Source organism: Anopheles merus, chromosome 2L, assembly GCF_017562075.2.
Source record: "Anopheles merus strain MAF chromosome 2L, AmerM5.1, whole genome shotgun sequence".
In the NCBI taxonomy this organism is placed as follows: domain Eukaryota; kingdom Metazoa; phylum Arthropoda; class Insecta; order Diptera; family Culicidae; genus Anopheles; species Anopheles merus.
The window spans coordinates 33,550,981-33,575,524 of NC_054083.1; the positions used below are offsets into that span (position 1 = coordinate 33,550,981).

General features: G+C 45.5%; 2 protein-coding genes across 10 annotated transcripts in view; both read left to right on the top strand.

The window, feature by feature from the left end:
• Nucleotides 1-9,857, top strand: part of LOC121592137 — a 35,319-nt gene extending 25,462 nt beyond the window's left edge. For 4 of the 9 annotated variants that reach the window (XM_041913478.1, XM_041913476.1, XM_041913479.1 and 1 more), the window contains 5 exons: nt 2,487-2,711; nt 2,816-2,932; nt 4,124-4,162; nt 4,308-6,942; nt 7,022-9,857. In XM_041913478.1, coding sequence (XP_041769412.1) covers nt 2,499-2,711; nt 2,816-2,932; nt 4,124-4,162; nt 4,308-6,942; nt 7,022-7,455 — 3,438 coding nt within the window. In that variant the 5' untranslated portion in view covers nt 2,487-2,498 and the 3' untranslated portion in view covers nt 7,456-9,857. Of the gene's footprint in view, nt 1-628; nt 1,147-2,486; nt 2,712-2,815; nt 2,933-4,123; nt 4,163-4,307; nt 6,943-7,021 lie in introns of those variants that run through there. The other 5 variants (XM_041913477.1, XM_041913474.1, XM_041913480.1 and 2 more) reach the window with 4 other exon arrangements.
• A 9,290-nt stretch (nt 9,858-19,147) lies between these two features.
• On the top strand, nt 19,148-24,155 carry LOC121593945 (protein lin-28 homolog). Its single transcript, XM_041916744.1, has 4 exons — nt 19,148-20,002; nt 23,385-23,488; nt 23,568-23,743; nt 23,829-24,155. The coding sequence occupies exons 1-4, from the start codon at nt 19,894-19,896 to the stop codon at nt 23,986-23,988; spliced, it is 549 nt and encodes a 182-aa protein (XP_041772678.1). The 5' UTR covers nt 19,148-19,893; the 3' UTR covers nt 23,989-24,155.
• Nucleotides 24,156-24,544: the final 389 nt, after the last annotated feature.

The window sequence follows — 24,544 nt, forward strand, 5'->3', positions numbered from 1 at the left end:
AATGGCGTGAAAACAAAACCATTTCTGCTTGCTTCACGAGCATATCGAGCTCTTTCGCTGTCATTCAGCATGGCTCTCTCTCTCACGAGAGAAAATCTCTTCCCAAAAATGCTCGCTCCAACAAACCCGACGCCCAGCGGATGCTGCATCCGGAGAGTCCGGCAATCGTGCACCGCGCCCGAATGCATCCTCTCCGCAGTTTGTGCAAGGACTCGGCTCCCGGGTTTTGCGGAGCGAAACACGAAAACGAACAAGGAGTGCAAGATAAGAGATGTCTGCATCCCAGACCTACCGCAAAACCGGGCACCCCCCACGAGAGTGAGAGTGAGCGGTGGAAGTCACCGATGGTCGGTGTGTCGGGGTTTTTTTGCTGCAGCAGCAGCCAGGAACAAGGCAAGGATTTGCGAACAGCGCAAACTGGGTCAGTAGAGGAGTTTCGGCTCTTCGGGTCGGGTCGGGTCGGGCTGGGTCCGGGCGGAAAACGGTCCGCCCTTCCTTGTCAAGCGCGTTGGCGAAAGGAGAGGCAAGACATACGACAGGCTGCGTCCGTCCACTCGTCCCCCCACCCCACCCGGGGCGACAGCATCCGCGGACTGCGGGAGCGAAACGGGCTGCCACACACACGGAAGTGAATCGATCGAATCGCACAGCGAGCGGATGGTTTTAAAGCACTTCGCCTGCCTGCTTCCTCGGTGGTGGTGCGCTTCCTTGTTCTTGTTCCTTTGCCTCTGATTGTGTGTGTGTGTGGGTGGGTGGTTGCCGCTTTTAGGCAGGAGTGCAGATTTTACTGTCTGTGCGTGCGTGCATGCGGGTGGATGCTGCGACTGACTTGTGGCACTGTCGAATCCATTTGTCCACAGTGCGCGAGCAGAGCAGCAGTGTGGGATAGTGCAGCCGGGAGCTGTACAGTATAAAGACTGTTTGTGTGTGTGCGTGTGCGCGTGTAAAATGGAGCCATTAGGTGTCGTTTGATTTCCAATAACGATTTCTCCTTAATAATTCTTGCTAGATTCGTGTTAGATTACTCGCTCCATTCGCAAGAAGTGTTTTATTTTCCCCACAAAGCGACGGTGTGCAACTACAACTACAGGAAAGTGCTTCCATCCAAAATCAATGCTTCCGGCCGCAACCTTACCGCAACCTTAGGTGGGTACTGTCACGTTGCAAGGACCCGCACCAATAAACAGTGGTCGCCTGCAGTATGCAGTTGCATAAGCATACGGCTATCACCGTCCGTGCTATCGCGTGCTATCCTTGAGCTTTGCGCTGAGCTGCGGCCGTAAAAGGGTGATAAAAATCCAACCTTTCTTGCCGCTGCTCGGGGGGACCACCCGAGGTTCACTTGGACAAAGCGAGCTGTGGGAACAACCAGCATAAGCCGTAGGTGGTCAGTGTAACACGGTAGTGACGTGCTTAATTTGGTCTGACCTTTGATATTTCACTTTCATTCCGTGGCTGGCGGTGTAAATCAGTCAACCTTCCGTGTGTTTGTGTGTGTGTGCGTGTGTGTGTGCATATTATCGTGACGCCTTCCCTCTCTACCTCCGCGTAGTGTGTGAGGTCAGGTTTTTGCTAGTGAGCCTTCACGCGACGCGTCTCTGGGACTCTAATCTTGTTGGGCCGAATCGGACCGAATCGATAAATTACGCTGCTGCAGTAGTTCACCTACTCTGGGCACTTCACTACGTAATGGTGCCCTCGCTCCTCTCCTCTCTCGTCTTTTGTCACGCCACAATGGACAAACTAGGGAGCGGGGCACCTCACCTTCAAACCGCTCTTCCCGGTAGTCCCATTTAGCAAGCAGCATGGACGGAAATGAGGCACACACGTTGCGGCGAGCGACGAGAGGGCCGAGAAGCGCATACGCGTTCACCGACAATTTCGTGCTGCTGCATTCAGGATTAGGAAGCCATTGCATAACTGCACTGTTCCGCTCTCGCTCGCACACATCGCACTCGCTCGTGTGTCCCTCTCCTGTCTTCTCACCGCTCACCCAAGCGCTATCGCGCTCTAGCGTACGCGCGTTTAATGCTGACCTTGAGTCGGATTTTTCATTCCAACCACTTCCCGCACTTCCTTCTCCTTCCCCTCCCGCCCTATTCTGTTTCCCCGCTTTACGCGCCTGCTCTCGCTGCAAGGACGCTGCTTGCGGAACGGATTGGACATCCGCATCGTGTACGCTCATCGTCCATGCATCCTTTCACTGGCACTTCACCTTGAGACAACAAAGCGGGCTTTGCAAATGGTGGATGGGAGTACAAGTATGGGGGTGACCGAAGGGGGTCGGGCCCTGTCGCACGCCCATGACGTACAGGTGGAAACTGAAATCGATTCTTACTGCTCATGACGCCTGTATCTCTCTCTCTCCCTCAGTGTCTTTCTTTCCATTGGCTCCTGCCGTACCCTCTCACACACACACGTGGACTAATTATTGTATTTTTTGTTCTTTTTTCTTTTCTCTCTTCTGCTATGCCACGGTACTACAGCAGCTAATCAAAATGTCTGGAGCGAATCCCCCTCGAAGCGTTACGCCAAACGCGCAGCAGGACTACGATGTTACGCGTATGCGCGAGGAAGACTTCGAGCGGCTGGCGGTGTACATCGTGCCGGACATGCCCTGCGAGAAGGGTGTGCCCGGCCGGGCGGAGAAAACGCTCCCCCGCAGCCTGACGCTCAAGCCCTCCCTCGTCCTGTCGACGCCCACCTCCACGGTAAGGATCCCGTTGCCGACGGTGCTGGAGTGCAAAATCCCAAAAAGAATATCTCATAATCACAAAATCCCGTTTTTTGTGTGTTTCCCGATCTTTCCAAACAGACTGAGGGCGTATGGAGTACGGGTGTCATCCCGCGCGGCACCCGGTTCGGCCCGTTCGAGGGCGTCCGCACACCGAGCCACCCGAGCGATAAGCAGCTGTGGCGGTACTTCTGGAGGGTAAGTGGAGCGAGCTTTCTTACTCTTACTTTAGCTCAAGTTAGCACTGCTAGACAAAGAAACCGTCCCGGTCCTTCCTTTCGTTGCTCTATCGGTCACTACATTAGCTGCTAGATCCAACGGTGGTGGTTTGTCTTTGTGTGGTTGTCTCAGACTCTAAAGCGCCCCCTTTGTCGAAGCCAAGTGGGCAAGTTATGCGCCGGACGCATGCAATTCTATGTTTTTTTTTTTCAAATGAAATATTCGTCTTCTGTACACTCTTATAGTGTGCAAAAAGTATATACGAAAATCCCCCAAAAAAGCTTCGTTATTCAATCCTTTGCCGTGAAAAAGAGCACAGCGTCTGCCATTTTTTCCTTTCTGTGTAAATAATGCATTCTACTGGCCAAACAAGACCTACCTCACTGTGAAATGAAACAGCATAGGACCCTTTCCCTCGACTTGGTGCGCTCTATCTCACTCGCACCATCACTTCGAACAGGATTTTCCTTTATGTCTGTTGATGGATGCGTTGCAATTTGATACGCTGACGGCTCTCTTTCCCTCCCGCATCGGGCTGCCCAGCGCTAGACGTGCCATAAGGAAGTGTAGTTTTTCCCACAACTCTCACTGTTCGTTGACAGCTAAAGAGCGAGAGAGCGCCCCGGTCTGTGTGTGTGCTCAACAGACACCTTCCTCTCTGGTGCAAACAAAATGAAAAAGCAGCAATTCGTTGCAGACGACGCGCTTTTTTCCCCGTGCAAAGGTACAACGTAGCATAACTTTCTCTGTCCAGTTTCTTTGTTGTCGGGGAAATTTGAACGATCGTTTTGTGTTTGAATCGACGACCGTGCCTTGTCCACCATTGTCTGGAGCGTCTGGAGCGATTTCCCAGGTTTTACTATGTCTGTAATGTCCTTGCATGCCACCAAGTAGATGAACTGTAGCACTAAGATTAGCAGCAAACAGCCTCCTTAATTGCATTGTCTATAATGTCTCTTTATGTTTCTCTCTCTTTTTTCCATAACATCAACTTCCTGCTTCTCGTGTCTGACGTGTACAAAAAAACAAAAACAAAAACAAAAACTACCAAAAAATCAACCAACCTTCAACTATGAAATTACTGAAACCTACCTCTAACCCTCAACCCGGTCCATCTCTATCGCCATCTAACACATCTAACATACAAACCAAAACAAACGCAACGAGCAGGTGCAGGAACTGCGACACGTTTCCTATGGGAATATCAAGGTACTTATGAACAATCTTTTTTGTATTATAAATTAACTATCCCCTCCGAAGTTTCTGCTCCTTCAAGCTCTTCTAGCAATTCTCTTTCCCTCTTCGGTACGTTCTCGTCTAAACTGGAGCATTCCATTTTGATCCCTCTTCGCAGATATTCAAAGATAGTGATTTCTACTATCTCGACGGGTCGGATACGGCCCAATCCAACTGGATGCGGTACGTCGCGTCCGCGTACAGCTTCTCCGTGATGAATCTGGTCGCCTGCCAGCACCAGGAGCACATCTACTTCTACACGATACGCGACATCATGCCGAACGAGGAGCTGATGGTGTGGTACTGTCGCGACTTTGCCAAGCGGCTCGGCTACGACATCGATCCCGAGCGGGCGACCTACTCGATCTGCCGCGAGGAGGTCGTGAAGAAGACGTACAAGCAGCCCGTCCCGCCGGAGATCGCCTACAACCACGTGAAGCACGTGATGGGCCTCTACCTGCCGGCGATGGTGCGCAGTACGCCGACGCCCAGCCCTTCACCACCGGCGCCCGCAACCGTCGGTGGGCATGTTCCTTCCGCGAAGCATCACGCCCTGCACCAGACGGTACTGCGCGAGCCTCGCAACAGCAGCACGGCAGCAGCCGTCACCGGGGATGAGTCCCTGCGGGACCGATCGCCCATCAGGATTGTGATCCGCGAGCAGAGCCCACTGTTGCGCGAAAGCGTGAAGGAGGTCGATGCCGACTCTCCGATCTCACAGACGAAAGAGACGGCGTACGAGCATCAGCTAACGCCGAACGACGGGTCGGTACGGTCGGACGAGGGCTACCACAGCCACGGGTACCACGAGGATGGCTTCACGCCCCCGGAGGACTCGAGCGACAGCGAGAGCGAGCACAACTACGTGCTCGACTGCTCGAAGAAAGCGATCGAGCCGAAGGAGACGAGCGTCGGCCAGCACAAGGTGAGCACGAGCGAGCCGTGCGACAAGAACGAGTACCGCAAGGTGAAGATGAAGATGCCGCTCAAGTACGAGTTTAAGAACAACAGCAAAAACTTCAAGGTAGAGCCGGAGCTGGAGCCGACCGAGCGCGAGGTGGAGCCGGTGGTGCCCGCGAGCAGCGAACCGGTGGTGGTGGCGAGCATGCGGGAAGTAACGCCCGCCACCAGCACCGTGATCGTGCTCGACACGACACCGGAGTCGTCGGTGGTAGTGCCGCTCACCAAGAGCTACTACGAAGCCGAACCGACCTCGACCTCGCCCGCGACCTTCATCCGCTACACGCCGCCCAGCTCGAGCTCGATCCTCGAAACCATCCTGACCGGCAGCCAGCGAGCGTCCCCGTCGGCGGACGATCCGCACCGGCGGCAGCCGAACGCGACCCCACCCCCGACCTCCCCGACCGAGATGGCCTACTCGTACAAGAAGTCGCAGCGGTACGGGACGGCCTGCAGCCCCGACTCGAGCTCGCAGAACCCGCAGGCCCCCGAGCCGGCCGAACCGAGCCACGGTCCGAACCGATCTCAGCCGCACCATCACGGCGCCGCCGGTCCCGAGCCGAAGGAGGCGGACCATGCGGACCAGCACCATCTGCATCATCATCTGCACCATCTGCACCACCACCACAACCACCACCACCATCTGCCGGCGCACCATCACCCGCATCATCATCTGCAGCCGCATCAGCAGCCGCACCAGAGCAGCTACCATCACGAGCGGCTGCACGAGTCGCGGGAGGAGCCGACGGCCGCCGCATCTCCCTCGCCCTCGCCCATCGTGTACCCGGGCGAGCACCATCCGCACCTGCACCATCCCCATCACCATCTGCCGCCGCACCATCACCACCGAACGCACTCGCCGGTGGCGTACGAGTCCCCGGTACCGAGCTACACCGCCACCAGCAGCAGCGGCAGCCTCTACTCCACCTCGAACGGGTCGGCCAGTGTGATCAACAGCGCTTCCAGCTCCACCTACAGCCCGCCGCTGAACGGTGGCCACTACGAGAGACTGACGACCTCGTCGACCACGCCAACCATCCGCTCGGTGTCGCCGCCGCCGCCACCCCCAACGCAACCGGCGCCGACCCCGGGCTACGTTCAGCTCCAGTCGAAGGGGCAGCTACCACTGGGCCACCCGCTAATGCAGCCGCTGACGCCGCTCACGCACATGTCCCCGGGGCGTACCTCGCCCCCGAGCAGCCTCAGCCCGGACGGTGGTTCGTACTCGCGCAGCGGCAGCCCCATGTCCCCGGGCAGCCCGAACTCGCGCGGCTACCGCAGCCTGCCGTACCCGCTGCGCAAGCGCGACGGCAAGATGCACTACGAGTGCAACGTGTGCAGCAAAACGTTCGGCCAGCTGTCCAACCTGAAGGTGCACCTGCGGACGCACTCGGGCGAGCGGCCGTTCAAGTGCAACGTCTGCACGAAATCCTTCACCCAGCTCGCCCATCTGCAGAAGCACCATCTGGTGCATACGGGCGAAAAGCCGCACCAGTGCGACATCTGCAAGAAGCGGTTCAGCTCCACCTCGAACCTGAAGACGCATCTGCGGCTGCACAGCGGGCAGAAGCCGTACGCGTGCGACCTGTGCCCGCAGAAGTTCACCCAGTTCGTGCACCTGAAGCTGCACAAGCGGCTGCACACGAACGATCGGCCGTACGTGTGCCAGGGCTGTGATAAGAAGTACATCAGTGCGTCCGGGCTGCGCACGCACTGGAAGACGACCAGCTGCAAGCCGAACAATCTCGAGGAGGAGCTAGCGATGGCGGCGGCCGCCACCTCGGAGTGTTTGGGTAAGTTTGTGCCGGCCGGCTTTGTGCCCGGAAGTCCTCTCCATCTAACGCACTTCTTTCCCCCCCCCCCCGCATGCAGATAAGGACGGCCAGCCCGATGGGGAAGGTGGCCGCGAGTTCTACGAAATGTCTCACCACGGTTCGCCGGGCGGCGTTGTCGTACAGCAGACGGCGGCCGCACTGTCACCGGCGTCGCACCACCAGCATCACCAGCACGCCGGCCATCACCATGGCACCGAGCAGGTCATACACAAGGTGTCGGCCGGGAAGATCCAGCAGCAGCACCAGGGACCGTCCCCGCCGAACAGCAGCAACAACAACAGCCCCAACAGTACCAACCACAATCTAGCGTCCTCGCCGCACCTACACTACGGTGGCCATTTGGTACAGGCGGGTGGCGGTGCGAATGGTACGGCGAACGGTGGACCCGGTCCGGCCCAAGGCCAGCACGAACCGGCCAACCGGCCGAGCGTGATCGAGTCGAGCCAACCGATGGTGATCGAGTGCACGTAGCCGGGCGTCATACGCCACGCAGCCGGACCGTAGCAGCAGCTGCTCCGTTTACGAGTGAGTGTCGAGTGATTTGGGGTAAACAACAGGGACACTGTCTGTCGAACAAACAAAAGAGCGAAAAAGGAAATCAAGGTCTCCGCACTCCGGTCTATATTTATTGCCCTTTCGAGCGCAGGAGGAAGCGTAGCTTGTTTTGTTTGTTTTTTAAATATTATACTAATGATCATCACTCGCAACACTGGCGGTATACTATTAAGCTGTTAGGGTGTACTAATTAAGTGGTCTTAAGTAACAAACCCCCCCCCGCACTGTAACTTATTCCCGCTAGGCAAGAAGATCTGTAAATAATGGCTGTAATCGTGCAAGAGAAAGTGGCACAGAATGGGGGTGGAGAGAAACAAATGTTCGACCTCCCGGGGGGAAGTTAACACGCACGCACCCTAGGTTCGAATTTGTGATCAAAATTGTTTTCTTCCCTCTGTGGTTAACTGTTTGTTTTCTGTGTTGCGTGCGGCGTGAAATTAGCACGTAAGGAACGGTGATCATGTTGTGGCTGCGGTGCAAACGCAAAATGGCTGGCTGATACGGTGACTAGGATTACGGCAACATTTAGTAAACGAAACGCATCAAAGATCAAAATTGAAGTCTGATAGCAATTAGGGATATTTAGGTTGTTTGCTCGTTTCATATTTGCTCGATATTTTCCTGCCAGAAGTGGGTGTGTGTGTGTAGGAGGGGAACACTTGCTGGGCATAATGGGAGCCAGGCCACCAGGAGGGGTAGGAGAGGCCCAAACCAACCAGACTGACTGATAGTTTTCCTTTGTGGGCTCGGGAGGAGGGCTGCAACCAGCGAGAGAGAGAGAGAAAGATAGAGCATGTTGTGTTGTAGCATACATTTGATCTGTGACCAGTGTTTGTTGCAGTCCGTTGCATGTTCCGTTTACATGTTGTTTGGTGTATATTCGTTCCCGGAAGGAAAACAGACTTAGGCTTAAGTGACGGAAAGATGGAGTTTAGTAGCATATACGAGATAAGAAAGAGATAGGAAGCAAATGTTTAAATCTAAGCAAACCTTACAAGTAAATACCTAAACAAACAATACATAAAACACAACAAACACCAGACGAAAAACACACACTACAAAATAACACAGAAAACACAGAGAAGGAGGTAGAAGATGTGAGAATGTAATTGAAAATTACGATTCACAACTTAGCTGAAGATCGGTGCTTTTTCAATACCAGCGCATACCCGGATGGAGGCTTCCTCTGCGGATCGCGGTACTAATACTATTACTCAGAGTTAAGATTTAGAATAATATATAAAAGAACGTATATCAAGCAGATGATAAAAAAAGAACGAGAAACGAAAACAAACAAAACAAATTTATAAATTAATCTTTCTGGGAGATTAAGACAAGAGAGCGCAGAAAGAAAAATGAGAGAGAGAGCGAGAAGGGGAAAAGTGTGTGTAAGAGGAATGAAAAAAATGATACGAATTAGAAAATAATACGTACGCTGGTGCTACAATTGGGAATGACAAAGAAGGAGGTAAGAGTCAAGACATTTATGTTATTGCTTAAAGCAGTTCTGAAAAAAAAAACAGTTTAAAAATAAACAATAGAACGCAGCAGAAATGCAAACAAATGATATCAAGTAGTAAACAAGTGAAGTTTATACAAGTGAAACAAAACAAAACAAAAAACAGTAGAAAAGAAAAAGCAACTAAATACCATTAACTAACGCAGCACGCTAATCGCGCATAGACCGCAGCCTACAGCCAATCTATACAGAAACGCTACAGCAACACGTTCAGGCGCTGGCCGGACAGCGGGAGCAACGCTAAAGGAAGGCAATCAACGCTCTGGCATATTGTGTGGCCAAACCTGACTCTCTGCACAGCGCAGCAGCTGGCAGACAGCTAGCTAAGCTAAGATGACGCTCCTTGACAGACTGACCGATTCTATTTTGTTAGCACTTCCCCTGGGCTTTTCTCTCCCTTTCTCGCGCCTCAACCGATCTCCACCCATTTGCTTTTTTATTGATCGTGTAGCTTGGAACGCTTACACGTACGTGGGCGTGGACCGAGCGACGCACACATGAGGCACACATAGAGGCTCGTGGAGCTGCAATAGTCACGAACCGATCATCCTTCAGTTCAGTGCCTTTCAGTTTCCCCCATCTTAAGGATTTTTTTTTTGTTTAATTTGTTTTTTCCGTTTGCAATTTTGCTCGTTGATCTTTGTTCGTGTTTTTTTTTGTGTTTATAGTATAAAGAGCAGTTTTTTTTGTCTGTCTGTTTAGCCATTAAGTCTGCAATAGTGGCGATCGCGTGGGAGCACCGATCAAAACCATTAACAGGATATTTGTACAATAAAAGCGATGAAAGGGGCATAGAGGGGGAAAAAAAGAATGATAAAAAACGAAAATAACAAAAAAAGAAAACAGATAAAAGCATAATTATACGCGCACTATCATACGTTACATTAACAGACAAACATACACATACACACACACAGTTACACGATCGTATATACAGTGAAAACAGAGAAATGTTGATCATTTTACAAGACGTTTTCCTTCCTGAAAGTTTTTTTTTTACGATTGTAAGATTGTTTCAAGGTGTTTGGGCACCTGGAACGTGAACGAGAGAACAACAAAACTGACTGATTAATTGAATTAGTGTGTTAATTTTTAGCCTCTTTTAAGTTGCAAACTCACATCGAGCTAAGGTATAGAGAGCGGGGTACGGTAAACGAGGGTGTATTAAGGTGAAGCTCACGATACAAGCATTTTAAATTCGTTTACTGACACCAGAGTGGTAGGTTTGTGTGAGCGTAAGACTTTGTTTTTTTTTTAAATTGTAATAACAACAACATAAAAAGCAAAATCCACACACAAACACACTCCCAGGCAGGCATACGAATGCAAACGCAAACGGAGTGGAATATTAGCGCAATAGTATTAGAGTAAACGGGCTTAAACCCCGTAGCTTAACATAGATCGCAGGACCACTGACTTTTGGGGGAGGGGGCATAAGTGAGAAAACAATAGGGAGAGGGTAAGACAACAGTTTAGTTGATAGTAGAACATGAAACGATACACCCTCTGGCATTGGGATCTTGTATAAATGGGGAAAAAGTGACAAAAAAGAAACCCAGCAAACAATGTTATATATTATAAAAAAAAACAGAAGAAGTAACGCGGAGCAACGGAAATAATCCTTAACCGAGAGTGTCCCGTGAAGCCGATACGAACAGCTACCTAACTGATAATAATTTAAAACAAAAACACATATTTGAAGTAAGACTTAAACGGATAATTAACTGCTGTAGCTGATAAGTGAATGCAATGCTAGTGAGCGATGCGACGGGCAACGGTTATACCCATGTCCAGCTAATATGCGTGTGTGACTGTGTGTGTGTGTGTTCGTGAAGAAGACCAGAATGGGGAAGGGGGAGGAAGAGATAAAGGCGAAGAGATTAAAACGAGTGGAACTCTTTATAAAAATACAGAAAATCTTTACTGAAAAAAAACACCATATCATGTGTTGTTACTCTACAATTAAACAGAACATCCGAAAAACGACAAGTTTGATGAGTAAGTATGAGACCGGAAACATATTAGGTGACCCAAATATCTGACTAACTATGTATTAACATTCATACGATGAGATATTATAAGCTTTTGCATTTCTCCTCATCTAAAAATGCCCTTTTTAAAACATATTACTGTATATAATTTTAGTTAATGTGCTGCTGTTATGGTGCAATTAATTATAGATACTGTGATAACAACGAAATAAATAAAATTAATCAATGTGCAATCCGTTCTCCCTCAAAACCGAGCCGTTTAGAAAAAAAACCGTTTTTACAGAAATTAGAGCTATAAACCATCCCATAAATATATTTTGAAGCCATAAATCAAACCATAAAAATTGTTTGGGAGCATAAAGGTTAAATCTGCGGCCAGTGCTGTCCACAGAGGTTGTAAGAATTTTACCGAGTTAAAAAAAGACAGTAAAAAAAAATATTCGATGCAACACTACAAACAAGTTTAGACATTTTTAGTAATTAAAATATGGCATAATTTTTGAACCGATAGTAACAGTGGAACGAAACAGGGAAACAGTTTGACAGCACTTAACGTATAACGTCTAACGGGGTTCTACACCCCTGCTTGCTGGAATGTATGGTTGAATTCTCTGTATCATTTGCAAAGGCAAGAGAAGCCATTAGGCATAATTTCGCTATGGATTAAAGTAAAACAAATACACTGTTTAATGTGTCACATATGCAATTTGGGTACTGAATTATTCAACATTGTTTTCCGTTAAATGTAATTCATTGACAAATAGAAGAAAACTTTGATGAAATTTACGAAAAAAGTTTATTGTTCGTAAGATGTCCTATTATTCCAACAACAAAATTAAAACACCTAGACTAAACTCGGCAGAACATCGCATCAAAAATACAAATAACTTTCATAAAAATATACCTGGTGAAATCAAAATAAGCCCTGGTAAAGATTTATGCCTTGTCAAAATGTATTGTTTATGCAAACATTCTAACTCGAACGTTAAAGGTACAGAAATCATTGAACTTATGTCTACGTGTCTGTTCGTTCGAAAATTTGACAACAATCCTCGCACCCACATGTGGTGCAAAACGGACTATATCCTATTCTCCCGTGTCCGAGTGTAGCTTACCAGCAGAAACCACCACCATTCGCATGGTTTGCCATTTCCCTTTTGTGCACCCTCTTCGTAAACGCACCGGTTTAACAGCACTGCTCGGACCCCGAACCGGGAACCGTGCATCGTTGCATTGGTGTATTTGCATCCCTGCCTTTAATCCTCCCCTTTCTATCCGTTTTTATTGCCAACCGGCTGTTGACGTGCGGTGCATTTCGTACCGTTTTCCCCTTCTCAGGGCTCAGCGCATGCAGTCAGCACGCTCGTATCCTGCCAGAGCGAAATAGGGTAAATCGAAACGCACCCTCGATGGCAGGAGGGTGATTTTGAACGTGCGTTCACCAACAGCCCGAGTCCATGCTGTTCGTTTGTTCACTCGCGTTAATCGCGACAGCCGACTCCGGCGTGAATGGGAAACGCTGCGTTTTTGGAAACGCTAAAAAAGCGACCAATCAACGGCCGATGCATTTTTTATCGACACCGTTTTATTCAACGCCCCATTTTTTAGCCCCTGTAAGGATGTAAAAAACCACATAAAACAAAATGGCTACTAGAGAGGATGAGCTACCCGGCAAGTTAGCATGCAGTTATAAGGTAAGTAGCAGTAAGTTAGCAGTTAATTGAGTTGCTCCGCAACGATTATTGGGATGGTTGTAAAGGAAGGCTGGTGAAGTGGTTTCACTGTCCTTATCCAAGACATCATCATTGCGCGTCAGCAAAAGCCGAACGGAGGCCAATTGTTTGCATTGTGACCAGTGGAAGGTAAGTTCACTTGACGGAAGGAAAGCATCCGTTGACAGATTGTGCAAGGGGCACGTGGCAGTTTCAAGGTAAGGATGTGTGTGTGTCCCTTTGCCTTTGTCACTCATCATAGGTTGAGCTAATATTTACAGATCAATATTCAGTACAGGATGTTAAGGAGTACTTTGAAATATTCAGAACAGGAAATAAAGACACTTTTGCGGAAATCGACCTCTTATTGAAATATTTTACAATAAAATATAAATATATAAATGCAATTAAAATAATAATAGAGCAGAATAAAGCTATGATTTACAACGGATGATAACTGTATTTTAGTAATTCAAGATTTTAAGGAAAGTCTTCGTATTGATATATATACAAAAACTTATTTGTATCACAATGTCCTATGTCAATAATGTAAAAAAATATTGAGGAATGGATTCATAATTTACTATGTACATTTTAATCACATTTAACAGTAATTTTATCCTATTTCATTCCTATTGTATGCCTCTTTATTTATCCTAAATATCTTATTAATAATTTACTCATGCTGTATTCCATGAAACATTTTTTTGTTTTATTTAATTATTTATTTATTTGGTTTTGTTTTTTTTTATTTAAATATTTATTCATTAATTAATTTAATAATTTAATTGTTTTTTTTTTCAATGTTCAATAGAGCCCATATTGCTTGCTTTTTCAAGTATTGTTACTTTTTTTATTAAGCCCGGATTAAGGTCGCTCTAGGCCTTGCGTGAAAGTTAACTTGACATTTTTGCTTTTTTGCTATATTTCATTGAATATTTATCAGAATATGGCTACACGGATACACCAAAAGGTACAATTCAAATATTCAATACCCCAACTGCTTAGTCTGTAAAAATATCGAAATGAAATATAAAGTGAATTAAGGGGCGGTCCCGTGGTACAGTCGCCAACTCGAACGACTCAATAACATGCCCGTCATGAATTCAAGCCTAGAATGCACCATCCCCCCATTGCAAGGATTGACTATCCGGCTGCTTGGTAATGAATTAAGTCTCGAAAGCCTGTATAGGCCGGCTTGTCCGCGTAGGACGTTACGCCAAATAGAAGAAGCATTAAATCCACTTGGTCCAATCCCTGTGATTTTCAGTTGACCATTATTTTTTCACCGTGAACAAAGCGGAGAATCACAAGGAAAATTATTTGATTCATTATTTTAATAAGTTCAATATAATATAGCAAAAAACCAAACTTTCACATTCACTTTCACGCAAGGTCTAAAGGATCCTAAGCGTAGAAGATAACATATTATATTATAGATCAGTCGGAGTGTAAGGTACGTATAAGGTACGATGTATTTATCGGAGCAGTGTTGTTTATCTATTTTCAAGCGAATATTTTTTGTATAAAACATCTAGTTTTGATTATTTTAAAATAATTGTAAAATCATGATTGAATAAAAATGGCATTTTGCTTCACGTTCTGTAGTATATTTATCTTTATATATTATATATTAATAAACGTAGAATATTCATCATAATGAATTCCATGTCTATTTCATATTATATGATTAAATTTTAAAATAAATTGCTAGTTCCAATATGATTTTTCATTTTTTTAAACTCATTACGAATAAACAAGCATAAATAATGATTATTAGGGAGGCCTATTATCATTTCTAACAGTAACAAAAAATAGAATCAAATCAAGGAAAGCCTCACAACTACCACGATGCACTTCATTCATCTCATATTTGCTCATGCGCAGATCCTTTCTTCAGCCAGCAAATAATGGATCCAAAATGGCAGCATTCTTCAAAGTCCTGCTGATTATTGTCACGTTAGGAAGTTTTACGGGAAAGGTTTATTGTGGTGTAATTTGTTATGTGAACCTTAATTACCAATGAATTAATTAGTTCCAAAAAAGCTCCATTACCACAAACTAACATGCTGTAAAGTGTCAAGAATTCATTGTTAAAATTTGATGTTAATAATCCATCAAATAAAACAGCACCGAATGAATGTGAAAGTTGGCCTTTCTTCACTATCAGTGTTTGCAACGTTTCAAATAAAGTTTTTAAGGTCATAAAGACACAAACACAGAGAATAGAATGAAACCAAACCATTAATCGAAAGCGACCCCTCTCTGTACGTTTCTCTGCGGGCGGACAAACTGCCAGCTGCACTGCACTGGCCCGTGCCCATTGTCCATTGCATCCGAAATGCTTTCATGCATCCCATCCTTGCCGTTGCTTCCCTCTCGCAGCAGCGAAGGTCCTGTCAATGCAAAAGCGGATTAAATCTCATCCATACCGGTGGTACCGGTAGCTACCGGTCAGAGGCAAATTGGCCGTTGTCCACCGATCCACTGTTGAGGTTGCGCTTGCTTCAAACTGCAATTGGTAGCGGGCGTGTGCCGGACCTTAGGGTAGAGAGATGAAAAAGAAAAAAGCCGTCCCGGGGAGGTTAATTTTTTATTTGTATTCGTTTTTTCGGCAATATTTTCATATCATCGCATTAACACGGCTTGAATCCAGGGCAGGAGGGTTTCAGCAACAATAGAAAAAAAAACAACATCAGCAAAATAATATCCCGCAGTACGATTTCGATGGATTGTTTCTCATTTTCTCCCCCAAAATACTGTACCATTGTAGCAAAAGCCTCAAACGCGGCGATCGAAAATCGGACGATATTATCGGATTTTATTGGACCCCCTTCTGGTACGGTCCCCGTTTTCGGACAGTTGATTGACAGCTGCATCGCTGTTCAAGTGTCAATTAGAACGGACGACGAAGGACCGCTTGATTTTCCATTACGCGTGTGCAAACTAGCCCCGTTAAAGCTTATTTGCATGCATGCATGAATTAACGAGCCGACGCTTTCCAATGCACACACTCTCCGTCAGCGGCATTGACAGGCTTTCCATTTCTGTTCGTGTGCCTGTCGGAGGTCCTTGTAGTGCTACACGTGTCGCCCTCAGGTTTCGTCACAAATTAGGTCACGGGGAAAACAAAACCTCGGCGCGGGCTCCTGGATATCGCTCGATCGTCTACAGGAGTATCACCTTACGCGGACGTGTTTTTTTGTGAGTGAAACTTTGCTGCTACCAGTTTCCGTTTGTAGTTATTTTTTTTTGTACAAAGCGGAATCGGCGATCGAATGTTGGATGCTGGGCGGGATGCGTTTGTACCAGTTGCGCCAAGAGTTTGATCGCGTGATCGCGTCTGTTTTGTCGGATGCATATCGATTACTTTCAGTATCAGTTTCGGGTAAAGAGATTAAATAAAGAGTGTCACTTTGTTTTTGGAGGATGTTTAAAACCTATCCTTTCATCAAACCATTAGTGCTATTACTTACAAGTGGAAAATGATAATCTTTCTGTACACAACATAAAATACTCAAGTAAAATTGAGTGCTCTAAACAAAGTACACAACAAAATATATGAAAGTAGTACATCAATAAGATTATACGCTGAGTGACGGCCGAGATCGCTACACTTATAAATCTGAGCTAGATTTAGCGACTAGTAAACAGGGAGAGGGAATATTATATAGGATAGTCTCTGGGTCCGTGTATTCACAAAAGTTACTATTGCTTTACGTCCGCTTTAACCATGTAAAGGGGTTGGCATGATCTTTTCGAGGATTAAATCAAAAACTTCCTTGTTGATATCCTATACATTTGGTAGTTGTATCGCAGAACTATCCTGAGGCCATTATTAGAAGAAACAGTCACTATTCCCAAGATCGAAGTCCAGTAGGGAAAAACTGCTATTCGTCATTTGATTGAAACATTGATCAACTTTTAAGATATAACCTGTATTTGGACGACATTAACGTTTGCTGCTAAATGTCACTGCAACCATCGTAAATATTAGAACTAAAACTAAGTATTAGACGAGCAAAATATATCTTTCGATGGTAGACCTTCATGAGGAAAAAGCAAAATATAGAGCTTAAATCTAATTATGTAGATTGATTTGTACAGAGAGTACAAATATAAAGCTCCACTAGATATGAGTATCTATTTAGGTAGTATAATTTGCTGTCTAACTGTAACATAATGTTTGAAGTAACAAAACATAACATACTTCGGTGGCTCTGTGCAGTATTTTGCTTCACTTGTGATATGCTTGTATTGGTTGTATGATTGATTTTTCTGGCTTTAGTGGTAGAGTTTTAAAAAATATTGATTATTTATTAATTTTTTCTCCCTATCTTTTGTAGAATGCTCAAATACAGTATAGTTTAATGCTTTTGATCAATAAATTAATTTTCTAGTTATAAAAACTAATTTATTATCAATAAGTAATGCTAATAATGCTAATAATTATCCAGTCACATGCTTCCGGGAGTATGGCATGACTGTTTTTCTCGTGATATGATGTTTTAATGCTTATTTAGGTATAAAAATCTCACTTACAACTTACATAACTTCACGGACCGTAAAGGTACATCTAATGGTACATCAAATACAATCAAATTAATCTTGAAAAGTTATCAAAACCACTCCTATCAGTCAATTACAAAACACTCCCAATCAATACAATTTGAACGATATTTACAACAAACACCAATGTTTCACACGCGAATAGAATCAAAATGAAACCATTTTCCAAACCAAACTGTCCAAAACTCCCTTCTCCGTGCGGTGAGGCAATCCAATTTGCGGACAGATCCAAAATCACGAAAACATCCGGTTCCCACCCGGCCCAGACACCTCACGCTACGATGCATCCGTGAAAGTGATCCGTAGTCGACTGTCTTACCCTCTCGTCCAAACGCAACGCTGCCGTCTTGCGCTAAGGTGCGTGTCTTCCGTACAGTGTAAGCCAACTTCCGGGAGGACATGGAACGTGTGTTGTGTGCGACCTGAAGCGACCAGATGCTTTCCAAGACGCATCCAATCAGTTCGGCTTCGGAGGTGGCAATCGGCTGGAGATGGTGATGGCGACCAGCCTTGAGCTCGGCTACCCCAGCCAGCGAAGACGCGATTTGACGACGCAACCGTCGAGGTTTTTGTCGCCGCTCGCGACGCAATAATGTTTAACAACAAACACAGTGACCGACACAAACAGGGACAGGCAGGCGTGAGTCTATGTGTGTGTGTGTGTGAGGGTAGGTGGTGAGGGATTTGTTAGATGCGGGTCAGCAGTGTTGTTGTTGCGTGCGATTGTTTTGCGTGCCGTTTGTGTTAATGGGTTTGATGGAAATTTCGTTATGAGGCAAAATTGGAGTGCAGAATTTGTTGGAAATCTTAGATATTTGGTAAACTTCTCGCATTTTTAGGCTGAAATTTTTTTGAAACCAGTTCATAGAATGACACAATTTGGTCACATCAAAACCAGAAGACTTCATCAAAGTACAACAAATAGTTATTTTCATTTGTATTCTTTAATTGCAATTGCACTTAACTACTAAAATAATTCAAACTTGCGCTGTGCTCGTGAACTTTTCTTCTACAATAAATTAACAAAAAAGCACAAAACTCCACTTTACAACGAGATATGATTTAAGGAGGTTCCATAGCAGCACCCATCGTAACATACCCTCACCAAAAACCATTCCTCCTCCTTTGCCACTTTGCCACACAAATATGTCAGCCCCGCACAGGCGCACTCGTCTTCAATGGCCACCAATTTCCCGCTCGCTCCCAACGCTACCCAGCCACCACCCATCCACACTTCACCGTTTTTTTTTTGTATCACTCCATCATCTTTCTATCGACCCAAAAGCACTGCCCCGCTTGGAATGCGTTCACATGTGTGGCGTTTCTGCGCTCGGTAGCATTGCAACATAGCCCCAATCCTCCCCAAAAAAACAACCAACATGAACCCTACGCACTCGCCCATGAACACACTATCCCGGTCGAAACCTCCTTCCTCCCCTTTCCATTCGCGGGACGCTTTCTCACCTACACAGAAAGGGCTCGCCCCTACTGCCCTCTACTGGGAGCGAAAAAGAGAAAGAAAAACTCCCTTGTCGGCCGAACAACAGGGACAGTTTCGCATCCGATAACAGAAAACGGTTCTTTGGCCCGATGATGGCGGGACGATTCCCACAAAAGGGGTCGCACGGCATACGTTCTCCCTTTCACACACTTTTGGTGGATGGACTTTTGGAAGAACTGAAAAGAACGATTTCGTTTCCAACACCACCACCACCATCGGGGCAAGGCCGCTAGACCACGTGTAGTCGTGGTGTGCGTACGCGTACGATCGAGCGTGGCGCGTTTGGGGTTGCACGCACGCACAAGCAGCAGCAACACTGTATAGTGCGTATAGTGCGTAGCGCTAGCTGCTGTCCCACTCGCGCACCACGCAGCCACGCCAGTCACCAAGGGAGACGGTGCGGCGAACGCAACCGCGTAGATTCCGCGAGCGAGACCCCGCGCGCATTCGAATTTCACGCGCGGTCGTGACAGCACGCATCGGGGAACGGTTTGCGTTACGCGGTGACGGTAGCTAGTGGTAGTGTCTTGTTGCTGCAGCACACTGGCAAGATTAGAGCGTTAGTTGATGAAGTGGAGTGGTGAGGAGGAACAGAGCCCTTGATTGCATCTTGCCGCCTCCCCAACGATCCCCAACGCTTGAAGAGACGCGCGTTTGTGAATGAAAAGTGCGTAATGTGTGAGTGTGGTTGTTTTCTTCGTACCTTCGAGTGTGTCTCTGTGTGTGTGTGACTGTGTGCTAGTTTTTCGGATGTTATGGTGGTGGGCTTTCCCCACCCCTGTTTGCTTGCGGGGAGGTTTTTGTTTACACACACGGTGCACTGGTGCAAAGGGAACGACGGCGATGGTGCATTCTTTAAATTCCAATCTCCCAAAGTGAGGGCCTGAAGTGAGGCAACTCGCCGGCCCGCTGTCAATAGAGCCGTTGCGTGGCCGAGTGGCGTGCATTGCGCCAGTCTAGGAGCAAGTGTGCATTAGAACTGTGCGTGCGGGATGTGAGGGAAAGCTTTTTCCCGGCGAAGGTGACACATTTCACAACACAGCAATACCAGTACCTGAGACGATGGAACGACACAGTGGACCCTTCCAGCCAATGGACAATGGTGGAGGCTGCCCACCCGGTAGCGAACAGCACGCAGCATCGCAAACATCACCGAACCCAGGGCAGGAAGGTAAGCGAAGAAAGGTGTCACCTTTCGGGTGTGACAACAAGGGGTCACCGGCACTGCTGCGCTCGACGATGGGATGATGCTTTTGTGGCCGCCCTAAGAAAATGCACCCTAATGCAGGGAACGGGAATGAACTTCTCGGGTTTTCCTTCCTTCCCACTGCGGTGCGCGCACAAACCATCTCCTGGCACGTGGTGTTAATGCGCTTCTTCTTTTATTTTTGGACACTGCAACGGCTCTTGCATGGTCTTTCGAGGGGGATTGATGGAAGTGAACTTACAGATGGAGGAAGAAACATATTGGTTTGCAAGCGGCATTTGAAACAGATGAGGTCAAAAGATCGCACAAATGGTGTAAAATGCAAAGGGAGACTCCTCCCTTCTTGTTATTTTTACATTTGTCGTTTGACTTTCAAAGTGAATTGATAGATGTTAATTAAATTAATCTATAAGGCTTTATATCTAGTTTAAGTTCTAAAATGCTGATATAATAATAATGCGAGCCGGATTAACTAGAGCAATGAGCCGTACGTTTCACGACTAGTATGAAAAAAATTGAAGGTTTAGGTTTTAAGGATTAAAGTTCGCAAGTATGTTTTCGATGGTTTGAGCACTTCAACACGTTAAACCACCGTTTCGTTCATATAAAACTATGTCTAATATTCTTCAAAGGAGTATAAAACAGTGAAAATTAGAATCCAATTAAACTCTTGGTTCCGACCACCCCAGACAATCGATGTTCTACTACAAACGACGTTTTTGGATTGCATTCCGCAATTAGCAAGACTTCAACTCATCTTCGCCTTGCACAAATAGGTTAAGTTTTTCATCATCTGAAGTATTCAACACATGAGATTGATCGCCGTGTTTGAGGAATCATTTGACGAAATCCATCTGAAAACTTCAGTGTTGAAACTGAAGCAAAGAAAAGTACACACATACTGGCTGTAGTGTAATGTAATGTAGAAATATGACTGTTCTGTATATTATTCATAAAATGTTAGCAAACTCAGGGATAAGATGCACACACTGTGTCATTAAAAAAAATTTATATCAGTTCTACAAAAAACAAATAGAAAATATTTAAACAAAACGAAAGAACACAAAATATAGTTCCTTTTGATTGCTACACCAACGAGTTCAACCACTTCTCATCCTAGCATTATAGTAATTTAAATGAAATAAATAACCCAAAATATAAAGAATGTTATTTGCATGGCGTTCAAATAATTTTAACTAATTATTTAAAAAAACATATCTTTGCTGTATTTTTCATAGCAGAAAAATGAAATAGTTTGCTTTGAAACTGCTTTATTATCGACTTTGATTTATTTCTTGCAAAAAATTTGGTATTGAAAACGACTGATATCAATTGACACTGGAATTGAAAGAACGCGTAGACGCTTTCATTCATAAAACTTTTCTACTTGACACATTTCTATGGTAACCCCGTAACCGCATTTAGAAGTGGGATATTTGCTTTAGTTGCAAGATAGACCTGATTTTCTTGGAAATATTTAACTCGATATCGAGACATTTCAACTACAAGAATAGAATAAGCATGGCAGGGTGAATATGGATAAACTATTCGACAAACGTTGTGATTTGAGCAGATTTGCGTGTATAACAATGATCATAATTTAAATAGAAAATTATCAAACTGCTACACACATAAGTCTCATTAAAACTGATTTGTTCCATTGAGTACACACTGATAATAATGTGTTAGTAATATAGTGTAAGGCAATCTTCTTGAACGAACTATTAGACAACAATCTTTAGAAGAATGAATAAACCTCCTAAACAAGCGACACGCCTCAATCATTACCAACCAAAGATGAATGGCCAAAAATGAAATATTATGTCCGCATTCAATTTCTTACACATGTGTCTTCCTTTTTTTCCAAAGAAGCAAATATATCTTTTCCCTAACATAAACAATACATACCGTGCATGCCAACTAGAAAAAAAAAAACACAAGAATCACGACGAAATCGTGCCTGAAAAGAGGAAGAGGAACAAGTTCAACACAAAAACAACGAAGAAAAACGAGCTCTACCCGCTGTCCATCGGTAATTGTAACGAGTTCAATGTTGCACAAACGAAACAAAAAAGACCCCTAAGCCTGAGCCGCGAAACGATACAATTGTGACCTCATTTAAATAATCCTTTATTAGGAAAATTAGAAACCTGCCTCGAAACAGACCGACAGGGGGCCCAACTTCCACAGCAATGCCAGCCGGGAAAGTCCCACTTTTCTTACGTTACGTTCGCGTAAGCGTAAGAAAAGAAAGGAGGCACAGAAAAAGCAGGTTCGCAGCAACGAGGTGCAAATCCGTTCCTGTCAGGGCTTGCCGCGGGGTCGTTCCAAACGTTCAAGGGGAGCGTTTTTTTTTTTTGGGTTGTGCAAATTTATAGACATCCCGCTGTAATGGACAAGTTGTTGTTGTTGTACGCTCGTTATTGTGCCGGGTATAAATCGAAAAGTGAAATCGTCTTCCAGTTTGGCCGGGGTCGCGTACACGATCGGACTAATGTGTTTCTAATCATAATTTATTCACATGCTTGTAAACAGCGCATCCCTTGCAGGAGCAAAATTAGACTAATAAGCGAAACATAGCAATAGAAAGAGAGAGAGTGAGCGAGAGAGAGAGAGAGAGAGCGAGAGAGAGAGAGAGAGCGAGAGAGAGAGAGAGAGAGAGAGAGAAAAGAAATAGTAAGAGTAAATGGAACAAAGCAACAAATCAGATCCTTGGTGGAAGATAAACCGGTTCCTGGCTCTTTCTATTTGCTTTTTATATTGCTATTTTTTGCTCCAAAAAATTCTCATTTCCCGGTTCGTTGATGAACTGAAGAAAAGCGACAGAAAAGGGTTTTTTTTTCTCTTGACTGTGCATTCTTCAAGGGACAAGAATGAAAGAACCCGATCTTGCCGAAAAGATTGCTGCCTGTCATAAATGACGCGGTTTTACGGGATTGCACGGCCCAGCGAGACAGAGTACCGTTAGGTGGAGGAATCCTTTTATCAAAAGCAAAAAAAAAAAACGGATCCATTTCAAATCTGAATCACTGTAAGCTCGCAAGACCGCTCGTCCTCGTGGCGTATGCAAATTTCGGGCACGCGAGACGTGTCCAGCTGGCTGGTCAGCTTGTGACGTGTTCTGTTCCTTTACAGAGTGAAAAAAAAACCATTTGGACAAGGAATGAAAGGTCCGTGCTTCGTTCGCTCGACAGGAAGGTACGGAATGGATTGACATTAATCTGCGCCTTTTGTGACCTCTGGGCGATCGACTTTGATTAGATTCCCTGCTGTATGTGTGTTAGACCTTGAAAAAGGGAATACTGTTACCGTCAAACTAATGCTTCTCTAACTTTCCATTCTCCAGTCTTGGTAGGACCACGAAGAGGACGTTGCAAATGGTTTAACGTGGTGAAAGGCTGGGGCTTCATCACACCGGACGACGGTGGCCAGGAGGTGTTTGTGCATCAGGTATGAGCCAACCAACTACTATTTATATTAAAAATAATGCCCTTAATTTTTGTAAAATGTCCCATTTTTTTTAAATTAGAGCGTCATACAGATGGGTGGCTTTCGATCGTTGGGTGAAAACGAAGAGGTCGAGTTCGAGTCGAAACTGTCGGCCAAAGGGTACGAAGCAACGAGCGTCTACGGTCCGTCGCACGCGGAGTGCAAAGGGAGCGACTTTCGGCCGTACAGTAAAAAGCGAAGATTTCGGAAAGTGAGGTAAAGTGAATATAACGTTTAAATTTGAAACCGTAATATACCACTCAATGGGTAAATTGTTTGGTTTTGTCTTTGCCAACTGCAGGTGCTACAATTGTGGCGAGTTTGCGAACCACATCGCGTCAAAGTGTGAGCTGGGACCACTGCCAAAGCGTTGCCATAACTGCAGAAGTGAGGATCATTTAATAGCGGACTGTCCGACCAAACCCCCACCAGCACCACCACAGTCATCATCACCAAAATGAGTCTTTCCCCGCTGGAAACGAAACATTTCGTTGCATTTAGTGCAAGAGAGTCGTTAACTTTAAACAGCTACCTCCTTTTTTTGTCGTACAATAGAAGTAAAAAGTGTAGAACGTAAGCAAAGCCTATCTGGAAATCAAATAATAAAGAGTAATTTATAAGAAATTTACATGTTCTTTGTCATTGAATAATGTTTTTTGTTTTCAGTGGTAATTTGAATAAAATGTTTAATGCTCCACCAAACAGCAACGCGCGTGGATGTGTTAGTCCGGTGCTGCTCTCTAGTGTTGAGCCCAGCAACGTAGTTAGTTCTCGTTTCCGACGGATGTAGCGCTGCCATCCTGATATAAGCTTTGTGTACTCAAACATAGATGGCGCTTTGCCGAGCGCACAATATTTTTTAGATCGGATTCAATCCAATTTAGATTGTTTGCGAAGGGGTTTGTCCGTTTTATTGCATTTAATTTTTATTTAACAACAGATTTTAAGAATATTACCAAAAAAAAACATCAAAGAACATATTAAAAAAAGAAACAGTGTATTTTATACACATCTCTG